We start from the raw sequence: 16,193 nt of genomic DNA on the forward strand, positions 1-16,193 counted from the left end.
CATGAATTATATCGAAGATCTCCATGATCTTCACCTTGGCCCAGATAAGATAGAGGGTAAAGCTGTTGAAGCAACAGTCTCCACAGCTGCAGGTACTGTCGATTCATTTAGAAATTTGTCGGTCAAGGTAGCAACAAAATCAACTGAACCCTCAAAAATCTTCACTACTGTGGACATGGAAGGCCTCCTGGCGTGTTCATTTTGTAAACACCATGTAGCAACCTTCATCATCTCCATGACTTCAGCTGCATTTGCCTGCATATCTTCGCTGCACTTATCGATTAGATCCACAAGTTGCCCTTCTTCTTGCTTTCTCCTGAAAAGACTCAGTAAATGCCTATCTTCCTCCTGTTGAGATAAATCCACATTTTTTCGCCCACACAGAATCTCTAGGACCACAATACCGAAGCTATAGACATCTGCTTTCTCAGTGATGACCGAGCTTAACCATTCAGGAGCCATATAACCAGGCGTTCCCCTCATGGTTGTTATGACTTGACTTTGGTCTCTTCTGTTGCGCCTGAAGCAATAATCACAACAATACAGAAGCAATAGACAACAATCAATAATCAAATGCGCAGGAAAAATAAAGCACACCAAGATTTACGTGGAAAACCCTCCAGTGTAGAGGGAAAAACCACGGGCCACCAGAAAAATCTTCACTATCAAATAATAGTTATACAAAGTTCTTCTCTAGCTAAAACTAGAGCTAATCAACAACTAGAGAAACAATTGGAGAAATCTCACCAAATAAGTGACTCAACAAATACACCCTGGATTTGTTCCTAGAGAGCTTCAAACCCGATCTTCACCGTTCAGAATGTATAACTCTGAATCATAAACCTCCTGACAAGGTTCCAACTCAATCGGACCACGGATCGACTTCCGTTTAATCAACTCTCCCTTCTCCTTTTTCTCTCTCTGCTTTTCCTGGCTTTTCTTCTTTCTCTGCTTGGTTGTCGACACACACACAAAACAACCCCACCTCTTTTTTTTTATTAAGTAGCTAGGGCTCTGTGTAAAATAAAAGATCAAGGCCCATGGCCTTTACTTGGTCCAAAACCACTTACATGGGACTGGACCCCATTTTCCTAACAATCTCCCCCTCCAGCCCCATTAGGAGGAGATTCATCACCATAGCAGTTTCATTTGGAACTTACCTTGGCCAGGGAACTCATTCCGGCCAAGTTACTACAAAGCTCAAGCTTTTCCCTGGGAAGTATCTTAGTCAACATATCTGCCACATTTTTATCAGTATGGACTTTCTTCAATAGCATCTGCTGTTCTTCAATCACTGAACGTAACCAATGATATCTAACATCAATGTGCTTTGTTCTAGCATGGTACATGGTATTCTTACTCAAATCTAAAGCACTCTGGCTATCACAAAATACCACATACTCTTTCTGATTCAACCCTAATTCAAGAAGAAAACGTTTCATCCAAAGCATTTCTTTACATGCTTCAGTTGCTGCAATATACTCAGCCTCTGTAGTTGACAAAGCAACACACTTCTGCAACTTAGACTGCCAAGATACAGCTCCTCCTGCAAAAGTAAACAAATACCCTGAAGTAGATTTCCTACCATCAAGATCGCCTGCCATGTCAGCATCAGTAAACCCTTCTAGAACTGGTTGTGAAACTCCATAAGTCAAGCACATTTTTGAGGTACCCCTCAAATATCTAAAAATCCATTTCACTGCTTCCCAGTGAACCTTCCCTGGATTAGAAAGAAATCTGCTCACTACACCAACTGCATGAGCAATGTCAGGCCTTGTACAAACCATAAGATACATTAAAGAACCGACTGCAGAAGAATAAGGAATACTAGACATAGCTAGTTGCTCTTCCTTAGACACTGGACAAGATTTCTTACTTAGGTGAAAATGGTTGGCAAGTGAACTGCTAACTGATTTAGCATGTTGCATGTTGAATCTACCAAGCACTCGTTCAACATACTTTTCCTGTGACAACCACAGCTTTCCAGCTCTCCTATCCCGGATAATGTCCATACCAAGAATCTGCTTTGCTGGACCTAAATCTTTCATATCAAAAGACTTAGACAATTGTTCTTTCAACCTGCAAACCATACTAGCATCTTGTCCTACAATCAACATATCATCAACATATAATAATAGGATAATGAAGTTACCATTAGAGAATTGTTTAACATACACACAAGAATCCGCTGCTGTTCTTTTATAGCTATGACTCACCATAAAAGAATCAAACTTCTTGTACCACTGTCGTGGAGCTTGTTTCAAGCCATACAAGCTTTTCTTCAATTTGCAAACTAAGTGCTCTTTCCCTTTCACTTCAAAACCCTCAGGCTGATTCATATAAATGTTCTCCTGCAAATCACCATGCAAAAATGCAGTTTTAACATCAAGTTGCTCAAGTTCAAGATTCAAACTAGCTGTCAATCTCAGTACCACTCGAATAGAACTCATTTTTACAACTGGAGCAAAAATCTCATCAAAATCGATGCCTGGTTTTTGAGAAAAACCTTTTACTACCAATCGAGCTTTGTACCTCACTAGTTTGTCACCATCCTTTTTCAACTTGAACACCCATTTATTCTTTAATGGCCTCTTTCCTGTTGGAAGTTTAACAAGATCATAAGTACCATTCTTTCGCAATGACTCCATCTCTTCTTTCATTGCTTTTAACCAGTGCTCTCTATCCGGAGTAGCCTGCACATCTTGAAAGCTTTCTGGCTCCCCTTCACTGGTAACTAAAATAAAATCTGAACTTGAATACCTGGTAGATGGCCTGCGCTCTCTAGTAGATCTTCTGGGCTGAGACTCTACATCACTTGATGCTGAAGGTAGCTCCCTCTGCTCAACACTCTCAGGTAGAGAGGATTGCTCCCCCTGCTCAAAACTAATAGCATCTGGCTCATCACCAACTATGGCTGGCTCATTCATATCCCCAAGTTCTGTTTCTGGCTCATTTTCACCATCTGTGGCTCTTTCCTGTGAAATCCCTGTCGGTGTTGAAATATCACACTCAACAGTAACTCGTGTAGTCTTCTCATTTTTCTCAAGGTCTGCTATGGTTTCTTTTTCATGAAAGACCACATCTCTGCTTCTGACTGTCTTTCTCTTTACTGGATCCCATACCCTGTAGCCAAATTCCTCATCACCATATCCTACAAACACACTGTGTAGCTTTACTATCAAGCTTTGACCTCTGCTCTTTTGGTACATGCATGAATGCTTTACACCCAAAAACTTTTAAGTGAGAGTATGAAGCATCTTTTCCTGTCCACACTCTTTCTGGAATGTCAAAGCCCAAAGGAACTGATGGTGACCTGTTAAGTAAATAACAAGCTGTGTTGACTGCTTCACCCCAGAATGGCTTTGGTAATTTTGCCATCCTCAACATACATCTGACTTTTTCCACAATGGTGCGATTCATTCTTTCAGCTATACCATTATGCTGCGGTGTTCCAGGTTCTGTCCTCTCATGCCTGATCCCATGCTTTGAGCAATACTCTTCAAAGCTTTTAGATGTGTATTCCCCACCATTATCAGTTCGAATACACTTTAAGGGTAACCCTGTCATCCTTTCAACCATGGCATGAAATTTTTGAAAATACTGCAGTACCTGACTTTTATATTTCAACATATACACCCAAGTTTTACGTGAAGCATCATCAATAAAAGTAACAAAATATCTGCTACCACCTAATGACTCAACCTCAATGGGACCACATACATCAGAATAAATTAATTCCAATCTATTTTCTTTTCTCTGAGAACTTTTACGAAAAGAAACTCTATGATGCTTACCAAACAAACAATAATCACATGAATCGAGAGACATACCTTTGGTCAAGGGAATGAGAGAGTGCCTTGCCAAAACCTGTAACCCTTTTTCACTCATGTGTGCCAGCCTCCTGTGCCACAAGTTTGCTGAAACATCATTTTCAACGGTATTTACCTGGTTACCGTTCAATTGCATCCATGTCTTATACATTGTGCAGCATAATTTTCCCCTTGCAACTACCATAGATCCTTTGAGAAGCTTCCACTGTCCATTCTTTTTTCGGCTTTCATATCCCTCCTTATCAAGGACATTAATAGCAAGCAAGTTCATTCTCATATCTGGAATGTGTCTGACATCTCTCAAAGTCAACATGCAGCCTGTACTAGTTTGTACAACAATATCACCAATCCCAACAATCTGCGACACACTCTTGTTTCCCATCTTGGTACAACCAAAGTCTCCTGCTTTGTAAGTTGTAAACAACTCTCTCTTAGGAACACAATGATATGCCGCTCCTGTGTCAACTATCCACTCAATGTCGGGATCACTAACATGATTACAATCACCATGTGTACAAATCAAAGTAACTGAATCACTATCTGAATTCACTGCTGCAACATTGCCATCATCTGAACTCTTGCCTTTCTCATCTTTTCGCTCTTGCTTTAAGATTCTACAGTTTCGTTTTATATGACCCGCCTTACCACAATGGAAACACTTCACTTTACCTCTAGACTTGGATCTATGTTTAGACTTACCACGGCCTTTTGAGTCCTGACTTCTGTCGATGTTTCTACCCCTGTTCTCTGTGACCAGAGCTTGATTCCCAGGGTCTACATCTTTTCGCCTCGCTTCTTCATTAAGCATACTGTCCTTTACCATCTCTAATGTCACCTTATAATCAGGAGCTGAATTAAGAACAGTCACAACTAGAGTATTCCAGCTATTTGGCAATGAACCCAAAAGAAATAATGCCTTCATTTCATCATCCATCTTAAGTTCCATAGTAGTCATCCGATTAAATATATCTTGAAAATCACTCAAGTGCTCTGTAACAGATCGTCCATCCCTGTACTGTAAAGTTGCAATTTTTTTAACAAGCATAACTTTATTCATACCTGTTTTTCTCTCATACAATGCTGCCAATTTTTCTCAAACAATGTGAGCATCTGACTCCTGCGCTACATGATGGAACACGCTGATATCAACCCATTTTCTGATTGTAGCCAGCGTCTTTCTACCTAGCTTCTTCCAGCTTTCATCTTTCATATCTGCTGGTTTAGCCGAATCACCCAATACTGGCTCATACAAATCTTTGCAGTATAGATGATCCTCCATCATAGGCTTCCAAATTGAATAATTTGATGCTGTCAATTTTATCATGGAACCTGTATCACCCTCCATGATCTCAAACAGAATTTACTTCTATCCTGGGATGCTTCTGTATCGATGTCTCAAAATAACCCTCGCTCTGATACCACTTGTTGCGCCTGAAGCAATAATCACAACAATACAGAAGCAATAGACAACAATCAATAATCAAATGCGCAGGAAAAATAAAGCACACCAAGATTTACGTGGAAAACCCTCCAGTGTAGAGGGAAAAACCACGGGCCACCAGAAAAATCTTCACTATCAAATAATAGTTATACAAAGTTCTTCTCTAGCTAAAACTAGAGCTAATCAACAACTAGAGAAACAATTGGAGAAATCTCACCAAATAAGTGACTCAACAAATACACCCTGGATTTGTTCCTAGAGAGCTTCAAACCCGATCTTCACCGTTCAGAATGTATAACTCTGAATCATAAACCTCCTGACAAGGTTCCAACTCAATCGGACCACGGATCGACTTCCGTTTAATCAACTCTCCCTTCTCCTTTTTCTCTCTCTGCTTTTCCTGGCTTTTCTTCTTTCTCTGCTTGGTTGTCGACACACACACAAAACAACCCCACCTCTTTTTTTTTATTAAGTAGCTAGGGCTCTGTGTAAAATAAAAGATCAAGGCCCATGGCCTTTACTTGGTCCAAAACCACTTACATGGGACTGGACCCCATTTTCCTAACATCTTCCAATTAGCTTAGATAATCCAAAATCGGAAACTTTGGCATTGAAATTCTCATCTAGAAGGATGTTTTGTGGTTTGATGTCTAAGTGAATTATCTTTTGGTTGCATTCTTCATGAAGATAAGCTAGTCCCTTGGCTATATCTAAAATGATTTTCTTTCTAATTTTCCAACCAAGAGCGAGCTCTTGATTTTTGTGGAAGATCCATTGATCCAGTGACCCTTTGCACATGTACTCGTAGACTAAAAGCCAGGTAAATTTTTCAGCACAAAATCCAACCAAACTTACCAAATTGAAATGGTGGATGCTTCCTATAGTCTGAACTTCTGCTATGAAAGATTTCTTGGCTGGACCAAAGCCATCAAGATGCTTCACTGCAACTTCAGAACCCGAAGGTAATGTTCCTTGAAAAACAGACCCAAATCCTCCTTCACCGAGCTTGTTGCTAAAATTCTTCGTCACATTCTTCAACTCTTCAAAAGAAAATCTAGTTGGCATTCCCGATATGTTGTCCAGATAATCCTCCTCAACCTCTTTGAACCCTTTTTTAATTCTTAGAAAACAGAAAGTGCATATAAGAAACACACCAGAGATACCTCCAAGAGTTGAGCCTAGAATAACTGCCATATCCTGCCTTTTCCTTTGAGGGAACTCCAGTGATGAAAGATTGTTGTTAGGATTCTGTGCACTTGGAAAATTCTGCACCTTTATAAAAACAGAGGTGTTGTAAGAATCATAATCACTAGAATTATACTTCTTGAGGGACAATACTTCAGATAGAAAATAGCAGTAACCTTCTATATGTATCACAGCTTTGCAAGAACAGTTCTTTAAACAGACTTCCTTACAGTCTTCTATACTCTTGTTGTTATCATTACTCGTGAAAAGAAATGCGTCATACTCATAGATGCCCTGGAGTTCGAGAAGACTCTGATGAACAGAAAGCTCACAAGAAATTGGTAAAATTGCGGAACACCCAAGATCCCGTCTATTATAATTTATTGGCTTAAAATAAGTTATTTGGCTTTGATTTGCAGCTTCAGGGCAATCGCATCCCACTTCTAAACAAACGCCATATTTTCCACATGCCAATGGATAACTACATCGACTAATTCCAAATAGATCAATCCCTACCCATTTCGATTCTCTCCATTCATATGCCCTCAAGTAACTGTCACTTCCCAACTGTATAAAATTAGCCCAGTCTGGCACGGAGAGAATCCCATCCCCACTATCCAGGTAGTATTCAACATTAGGTTGCCCTGTATTGCTTGCTTTCATCCAACGTGATCTGTAATAGTTTTGGGAAGGATATGCATCCATGTAAGCAGTGAATAGACCATCAATGATTGCAAATGCATACAAACCTTCGCTTGAATTGAATTCCGATGCATTTGCCCTCAACTTCTGCCCAGATGCTAGCCTTTGACCAAGAACTAAAGAGTCTGTTGGGTAGTCAAATGACTGCCAAACCATCTTGTTGGTTTTGTCAAACAGCATGAGGTTTCCCTCAGCACTTAAGTTTAACCTTGAAACAGACTTACCTAATGTGTTGGGGGACCAAACCACAACACCATCTCCATCTTTCAAGATAAGACCACCTTCTGGAGTGAGCTGCAATAGTGCCTGATACTTAACTGGATTGTTTCGATTAGCGGACCAAACCACTTTCGGAGAAAAGCTGGAGTTATTATCACCAAAACTGTTGTTGAAGATGGAAACAGCAAATAGGCAACTCTCACCCACCAAGCTGCAGTGAAAGCCACAGACAAACATCCCATTGACAAGGATCGGCTTCATACCGGTTACCTCCCAGAAATTGAAGTCATATGAGAGGTTGTTTCTCCAGGAATTCGGGGCATTGACATATGATGGGTAGTCTATAATTTCAGCGTTGATCAAAAGTGATGATGGAATGGTCAGTAGAATCCAGAATATGTTCAGAAAATAGCTACAGGTATTCATATTCGTGATCATTGCTCTGGGACGGGAAATGGCTTTCCAGGGAAGAGTAAATTAGCTGCAAGAATGGCATCAAGCTTGACTACACTAAACAAAACAATACAATTCATGCTATCATATTTCTTAAGAAAGCACCTAGAAAGAGAACAAAAGTTTGACTAACTACCTACTAATTTCGTTTGGAAAATTCATAGAAATGAGAAGAATGCTATTACCATCTTCATTAATTTCCGACCGAGGACAATTGGAAAGAAAGGAAAATGACATTGGTCTGCAAAACGTGTCCATTGTGTTGAAAGAAAAAATCCCTTTTATTGGCCAAAAGGAGCTAAGGAAGAGCTAGAATTGCCACTTCAAGAACGCTTGGACAAATCCTTTTGACTACCCATGGATGTTTTACTATCCACCGGAAGAAATGATATATGTAACTAAACATACACCTATGAATAAAATTTAAATTAACTAAAATTTTATGAAAGAAGACTAAACAAGTTTTTTTTAACGATAATTATGAGGAAAAAAAAGTTAGAATGTTAGATCTCACAATTCAGGTATTTACATTGTTTTTATAATTTGTGTATTTGTATTTTTAAAACACGAAAATTATCATTTCAAATTTTCATTAACAAACTAAATGTAATTTTTTTATTTTTGTTGAAATTTATATGCGATTGTTATTAAAATTATAAATCATAACTCTTGTGTGACTATTTCTAATATTTTAATAATTTTTTGTAACATTTTCGTGTTTATTACATTGTGCTTAAAAATATAGGTCATAACATTCGAATATTTCAATCCTGCAGCGAGTCAAGTTCTTCCAGTATTTTCAATACAACTGCGTATGCATCAAGCTAAGAGACATCAGGATGAAGCATGAAAGGTACTAAAGACTTCGGTCAAATCAACCATTGTAAGCTTTAATATTCAGACGGGATAAAAGTGGACTCAGTCCGTGCATAAATTTGAGGCAGTCGTTACCTACTTTTTCATAAAAATGAGAAACAATTTCACCAGAAAAAGGAAACTTTATGGTTGATCTTTCTATAACTTGAATGTTAAACATAGTTCTCCATAGCTGTAAGGAACTGAAAATGGTTAACAAAAGAGCAACCTCCTCCTATGAAGAACTAAATTACCATGTCTATCACCAGACGCCTAAAAGAATCCATCTAAACCATAGACTCAAAACAGTCTCTTGAAAATTACTATAAAAAGGGACCAAAAATGGGGGAAAAAAAGACGAGGCAAATTGTTTAAGATCAAAGTGAACTGAGGTAATCTTTTATCAAACTGAAGAGTGGGGTAGCATTAGAAAATCCCTCCAATCTTTGGAACATGATTCCATCCATCCGGGCCTGAATGAGCCTGGTAAGGCATTGGTGCAATATTGTTCATTGCAGAGTAGTAAACAGGATGATAAAGTGATGGATATGAAGCATAACTTTTGAATTGTTACCCCTCAAAACTCACCGCTTGGGCTTCAACTAGTTTCTTCTTAGACATCCCACCTTTTTTGGCATTGCTAGCCTCTCCTTCTTCAAACTTGCTATTTTTGATGGTATTTTCAATAATCTCTCATGAGATCACTATATCAGTAAAATTTTTTGTTGCATTATGTAATACCCCAGCCCAAATAATAATTGGACTAAACTAATTCCAAAGCCCATCAGTTTATTAAGAGATTCATTAGTAAAAGAAAAAGGGGTTGTAGTATTATATGAAAGAAAACCTAGCTATCGTGAAACTGAAAGGAAATAGAGTTCTTCTTCCTCATCTTCCTTAAAGTTAGAGAATATGAAAAATTAAGTTAGAGATTCACAATCAGAGGCTACAATCAAGTTAATCCATTAAAGGTGAGTATATGCCCTCTTTTTATTTAAGAAGAAATATCAAGTTGATTGCTATTATTTAGAGTTGAAGTTTTGAGAGCAAAACCAAGAAAAATTATGAAATCTTTCATTAATCTTGATGATCTATTTAGGTAAATTACTGGGTTTTGTTTATTTCATGTTCTTAAGATTTATTGATGATTATTGAATGGAGTTTAAAGGCTAAAAGTAGGGATTTGAGTTTTCTAAAGATTGAAGAAGAAATTCTGTTTTTGAATGAGATGTTGTGATTTGTAATAATGAATTAAAATAAAATTTTGTATTAATGGATAAATTATTGCTATGATTATTATATATTGTTGGAAAGCATGTTGAATCTACTTTCTAATAAAATAAACAAAAGTTGAATTCGAGTTCTCTATGAAGAGTTGTCTAATTTCTACTTAAGGATATGCAAGCTGTAAGGTAGGAGCATCAGGGTTGAATTACGAAAATTGTCTTAACTTTTATATAAGGAATTACAGATTAAGCATATATGTATGAAAATCTTATTGAGTCTGCTTTCCAACAGAACAAGCGAAATTGAATTTGGAGTTTCCTGTGAATAAATACATAGTTTTTATTGGAAGGTATATAGGCTGTCTGGCAGCAGCATATGACGTGGATTGCAAAAATTGTTATAATTAATCTATAAGGAACCACAAGCTGATCATATATGGTTAGAAAGCTTATCAAGTCTAGTTTCTAATGCATTAAAGAGATTTTAATTCTGATTTGGATATATTGAGTTATGACTGTTTTAGTGAAAAGAGGTCAGGTTGCCAATATTAGTTAGTTAAGTTAACCCTTGTGTAACTTAGTTGATTTTTGTATAAATGGTCTAAAAAAGGGTTGATTAAATTCTGATATGTTGAAATGATCTTGGATAGGCCATTAATTATTTTGGGGAAAAAATTAAATGGTAGAATCGAATGGAGGTAAGTAGAATCTCACACACTTTGCTTGTTTTCAAAACTATGTATATATATATATGTTTCTAAATGAATGAATATTTTATTTCATTATTTTTGGTGTATGAAAATAGGTTCAAGCGTATGATTATTTTGTGTTTCTCTATATAAATGATGGATCATGCTTATGAATGAAATGAGAAAATGATTTATGCTTAAAGAATGATTTTGTGATGGCTACGTTTTTACATCCCTGGGAAGTGAGATCATCAACACCAGAACTAGTTCTACGACCCTGGGTAATGGGTTATAGTAGTTAACATAGACATGATCATACAGCCTTACTAACAGGTTGTAGTAGTTATTGTAAGGCCTTAGCTAGCGGGTTATAATAGTTAGCAATGATCATAAGGATGAAATTGTCGATACGACCAATGTCACGGGTTATAACAGTGATCGTAGCTAATGATAATGATGATTTATGATGATTTTAAAGATTGATCTATGATTTGTATATAAAAATGATTTATAATGATTTTTAATGATTGATCTATGATTTGGTTTGATTACGATATTTGAATAGTAGCATATTTTGCAATGATTTATGAATTGACATGTTTTTATATTGATTTATGAATTTATGAAATGTTTGATAGAAAGATGACCTTTGAAATATTTTGACATTATGATTTAACGAATGTTTTGAATGATCTATATAACATATATGAAAATGATGCCTGATTTGGTAAGGTGTATGAGCCTATACTTACGGAGTTGTGGTTTGCCTATTCCCCTCTTACTTTTTCTTTACAGATGACTAAGTGATAAGTTTGGTTAGTCTTGTGGGAAGCTAGAAGATGAAATGAGTAAGATTACTTAATCATCAGAGAATATGTTAGCCAATGAGATTTTAAGAGACTGTTTTATATTTTATATGGTTTGTATTTGGATATATAAAGATGTATGATCGGTTGATTAAAGATATGGATTTTACTTGGTAGATTGTTTTATTGAAGAATTTTAGAATGATTAAGAAAGAAGGCTTTGTATTACTTTAGAGTTTTCTTCAAGGTAATACGACTGTGTTGCGTCTTGGTCTCGGGATGTGATACATTCTCTATCGTCTTCTCATAATAAGGTGTTTTTAAAGTGTTTACAAATAAGACTGTTGTTTCTTTCTTAGTCAAAAAAGGTTGAACTTGAATAACCATATCCCTCTACCATTGGGCATATTCTTTGAAGGACACTATTGCATTCTTCTTTATGCTTTGTAAAGAAAAACGATTAGGATCCATGTTTATAATATATCGGTATTGATTGATGAAAAAATGGGTCAAATCCTTTCATGATCGGATATGGGTCCTATCCAACTGAACATACCGCCTTGCAGTAAAACTAGTTAAACTGTCTTGGATTACATGCATGAGTAGCTTCTCATTACTGGCGTAGGCTACCATATTTTGACAATATATGGTGACATGAGTTATCAGATACTTACTACCATTGTACTTTTCAAACTCCAAAACTTTAAATTTCGAAGGAATCGTAACATTTAGGATAAAACAAAGATTGGCAGCATCCATAGAGCCATAAAAATCTATCCCTTCAACAGCTCGTAAGCTTTTTTAGAGCATGATCATCTTGTTATCAGCTTTTGAATCTTCCAAAGCCACAACCATTTTCAATTTCTCTTTAGGGATGTCCAAATTAGGAACTTGGACCAATTCAACTACCTTTTCAATAAAGCTAGTGTTGTTATAACTTTGGACATTCCCTTTTCTAACTGTGGATGGCATTTTTATGTAAGTATAGCCTGTCAAAAATGCAAATTGTTGTAATGGTAGGCTTGGAGTGGACTAGGCTTGAGGTGGGCCATAACTTAGAGGATACAGTGGATAAGAAAGTTCATGCTAAACATCTTCTTCTATCACCTTTCCCTTATTCAGCTTACCCAAAGCTTTAAGGATCTTACTAAGTTCTCCCTTGATTTTCTCCTAAGCTTTTTCCAATTTTTCAACATGGCATGCATTATCTTATTCCATTCTTCTAGCTTGAGCTCAAGTATTGTATTTGTGATAAGTTGGCCGAGCTATCTTTGAACATTAATTTTTCACAATTAGGGTGCAAATTTAAAGTGATGTTTATATGACCATCAAATTATGTGTGAGATTAAATACAAAAATGCATAAATGCAATAAAGAGGATTTAATGATGTCAATGCATGCATATAAAATTAAAGAAAAGGGTTAGTAAAAAAATGATATATACAAAGAATAATATATACAAAAAATAAAATGTTAGTATACAAATGCAAAGAAAAAATATAAAGTTACAGGCAGAATAAATGTCACATCATATGTCTTATTTGGGATTTTCTAACACAAGGAAAAGAATGGCTCTAACCTAAGTTCAGACCTTTAGGGTTTATTTACATGCTAGGTTCAAAGGTTTGACAATTTAAGGGTTCTTAAATTATTCCTTACATCATTGTCTATTATAGACTAATAAGACACCCCAATCTTCACTCATTATAGGCTACAAACGAAAAAGATTCAATTTGAGTAAGAGTTTTTGGCTAGCCCATGTGAAGACATAAAATCTCATGAAGGCATAAGTACTTTACTCTCTCATAAGGGACATAACTTAGGTGTAGAGCTTATGTTATGCATATGTAAATGAATAATAGAAATATAAAATGAAAAAATGAAAAAATAAATAAAATACAAGTAGGAGAAAAAAAATCTTAACTTTATTAGGTTAGGCTTGGAAAACAAGAAATTATTTACTGGTTTGACTCTCGAATAATCCCCGTGAAGTTTTCAAATTGTCATAATCCGTGGACTTATCACTACACATGGACTTTAGAAGTCGTCATTAATCTTTTTTGTTTAGGTGTGATTGGTCACTTGACTGAATCTGTTTCACTTTAAAGATGAGTCTCAAAATTGACTTAGGTATTTTTAAATAGTAGATTCTGATCAATAAAATTAGATTTAAAGTTCGAGGGTATAATTATGCATGAAAAATATTATAGCACCCTCATAGCTCTCATTCCAAGGAAGGTATCGATTTGATTTGAAATTATTCAAGCTTTAACCATATTTATGATTTACCAAAAATATTTGATATTAAAAATTGATCTTAAAATTACTCAAATAGTTTGATAGCAATTTAAGATAATTATCTTACCTCATGAGTATTTATGAAAACTAGTATCTTACTCTGAGGAGGCTCTGTCGTCGAATTCATTTAAATTTCATTTAAAGAAATAATTAGTAAAATCTTTCAATAGTTTGTAAGATTTACTTTGATATAGATCTCCCAATAGTTTGGTGGTATTTTATTGTAAAATTATTTTTAAAAAATGCATTAAATCTTCCAATAGTTTGATAAGATTTAATTTAAGATACAAATCCTCCAATAGTTTGGTAGAATCGAAAAATCATCATGCAATAATATAATATATTATTCAATTAAAGAATTATGTGATCACATAAACAAATACGCAAATAAATATATTAATCCTATACCAATGATGCAAATAAATATTAATAATTATGTAATTAACTTCATGTAAAAATAAATACCAAATAAAATTTTTAGATTTTTTATTTTTTTCAATTTTGAATTTAACCACTTAATTAGAATAATAAGCAAAAATAAAACATAAAAAATAAATAAAATAAAAAGATGAAAAAACAAAACAAAAGGAAAATAAAATAAAATAAAATAAAATAAAAAATAAAAAATAAAAAGAAAAATGAAATATGAAAAATGAAAACTTGCACTGTAGGTTGGGTCAAAAGTAAGTAGGCATGCAGGTCAGTCGAATTAACACCAAGTTAAAAGGTTGGCTAAAATGGCATCGTTTGGATCTATTATAAAAGTAAAAAAAAAAAAAATTAACTTCTACTAATGGCTCTGGTGCTCTCTCTCTCTCTCTAGCTAGAGTTTTCTTTGGCTTCTTTCTAGATATTCAACAAAAAATTCATCCGACCAAGAATATTGGCCAAATTTTTCGAATTTCGGCACCAAAAAATTCAATTGGCTGCTAGAATCTTCAAAGTTTTCCAGAAATAGTGATGAACCTAGAATTTGGCCACCTTAGTCATCCTTTGGTTGTCGTGATGTTGGTCGAAAAATTCAATTTTAAACATAAAATCCCAAAAAAAGCCTAATAAACCCTAGAAATATCAAAAACTACAAACAGAGGAAATAAAGCCCATAAGAACATCCAGACAACCCAGAAATCAACTTATACTTAAGCTTGAACCTCCGTCCAAAAATTCTTAAAGAGCCAAACCCTAGAAAAAAAACATAATAAAAAATGAAAACCTAGAAACCAAATTGAATTCCCAAAAAACAAAATGTAAAGAATCCTTTATTCTTTTTGCATGTTTCTTCCCTATATTCTCTCCATTTTAAAAAATCCTAAAAAAATCAATCTTGATTCCAAAAACCCTAAAGAACGAATCCAACCCAAAAATCACCCAACCAGAACCTCGGTTACCTAAGCAACTTTTATTTTTTTTGTAAAACCTTTCCTCCAAAGTTTCTATCCCCCCCTTGGTTGCATGTGTCTTGAAATGTGATTTATAGAACTTTTGACAGTAATTTTAGAGATTTGCATTGAATGGTTGACATTTGATCTGTCACTAACAGATTTGATCTGTCACTAACAGATTCGATCTTAACTTTCTTTGATTTAGGGATTTTGATTTCATTTGATTAAGGCTAATTTTGTTTCCAATTCCACGCATACATGATTTCTAGAAATGTTTTCTGATTTCGTTTCCATTTTTTTTATTTTTTTTTACTTTTGACTTTTTTTTAACTTTCTAAAACAGAAATAATAATAATAATAATAATAATAATAATAATAATAATAATAATAATAATAATTAAATAAAATTAAAATTTTTTATTGGGCCCAAAGCTTCTCAATCGGGCCTAATATTTGACCGAAGCTTGTTTTCGTCTCGAAAAAATCTTAGACAAAATAATGTGTCTACAAATATAAATATATAAATTATCAATTTTAATTTTAATTTTTTAAGAAAAAGCTTCTTTTAGCTATGGATGCTAATGGATTGGATTGATCCATATTAAATTCAGCTAGTTTGATTAATGCATAATATTATAAATTTTTAAAACCTGATCCAAATCCAAGCCGATCTCTCTAAAAAATTGAATTGATACGAATCGATAACTTTTGTTATTATTTTCATACTAATTTAAATATATTGAAATAAATATAATTATAAAATAAATATTTTATTTTATAAAAAATTTAAAATATATGACAATTAATAAAAATATTAATTTGATAATTTTTTTTTTTACTTTTTATTTAAACATGAATTGAATTGAATTAAAACATTCAATATTTAAACTTAAACCAAACTGAATAAAAAAAATTCAAATCTATTTTCAATTTTCTCGAATTTTTTTTCTTACCTCTACATTTTAGGTACCTAACCTTAGGGATTCCAAGGAAGGAAGATGGAAAATGAGTGAATTAACACTTTCTTAAAGTCAAATTATTATTGGGACGGAAGGGTCCCCTTCAATTATTGGAATATATTCACATAACCCAGTTTTAGAGTTTGTA

At 34.6% G+C, this 16,193-nt stretch overlaps 1 protein-coding gene across 1 annotated transcript; it reads right to left on the reverse strand.

The window, feature by feature from the left end:
- Nucleotides 1–30: 30 nt before the first annotated feature.
- Nucleotides 31–7,815, reverse strand: LOC149516911 (G-type lectin S-receptor-like serine/threonine-protein kinase SD2-5). The gene is made up of 2 exons (XM_089765228.1): nt 5,838–7,815; nt 31–506 (listed from the first exon to the last, which is right to left on the reverse strand). The coding sequence occupies exons 1-2, from the start codon at nt 7,813–7,815 to the stop codon at nt 31–33; spliced, it is 2,454 nt and encodes an 817-aa protein (XP_089621354.1).
- Between the last annotated feature and the right edge of the window lie 8,378 nt (nt 7,816–16,193).

Source organism: Durio zibethinus, chromosome 9 (assembly GCF_047325235.1).
Source record: "Durio zibethinus cultivar Kanyao isolate XHJ-2024 chromosome 9, ASM4732523v1, whole genome shotgun sequence".
In the NCBI taxonomy this organism is placed as follows: Eukaryota; Viridiplantae; Streptophyta; class Magnoliopsida; order Malvales; family Malvaceae; genus Durio; species Durio zibethinus.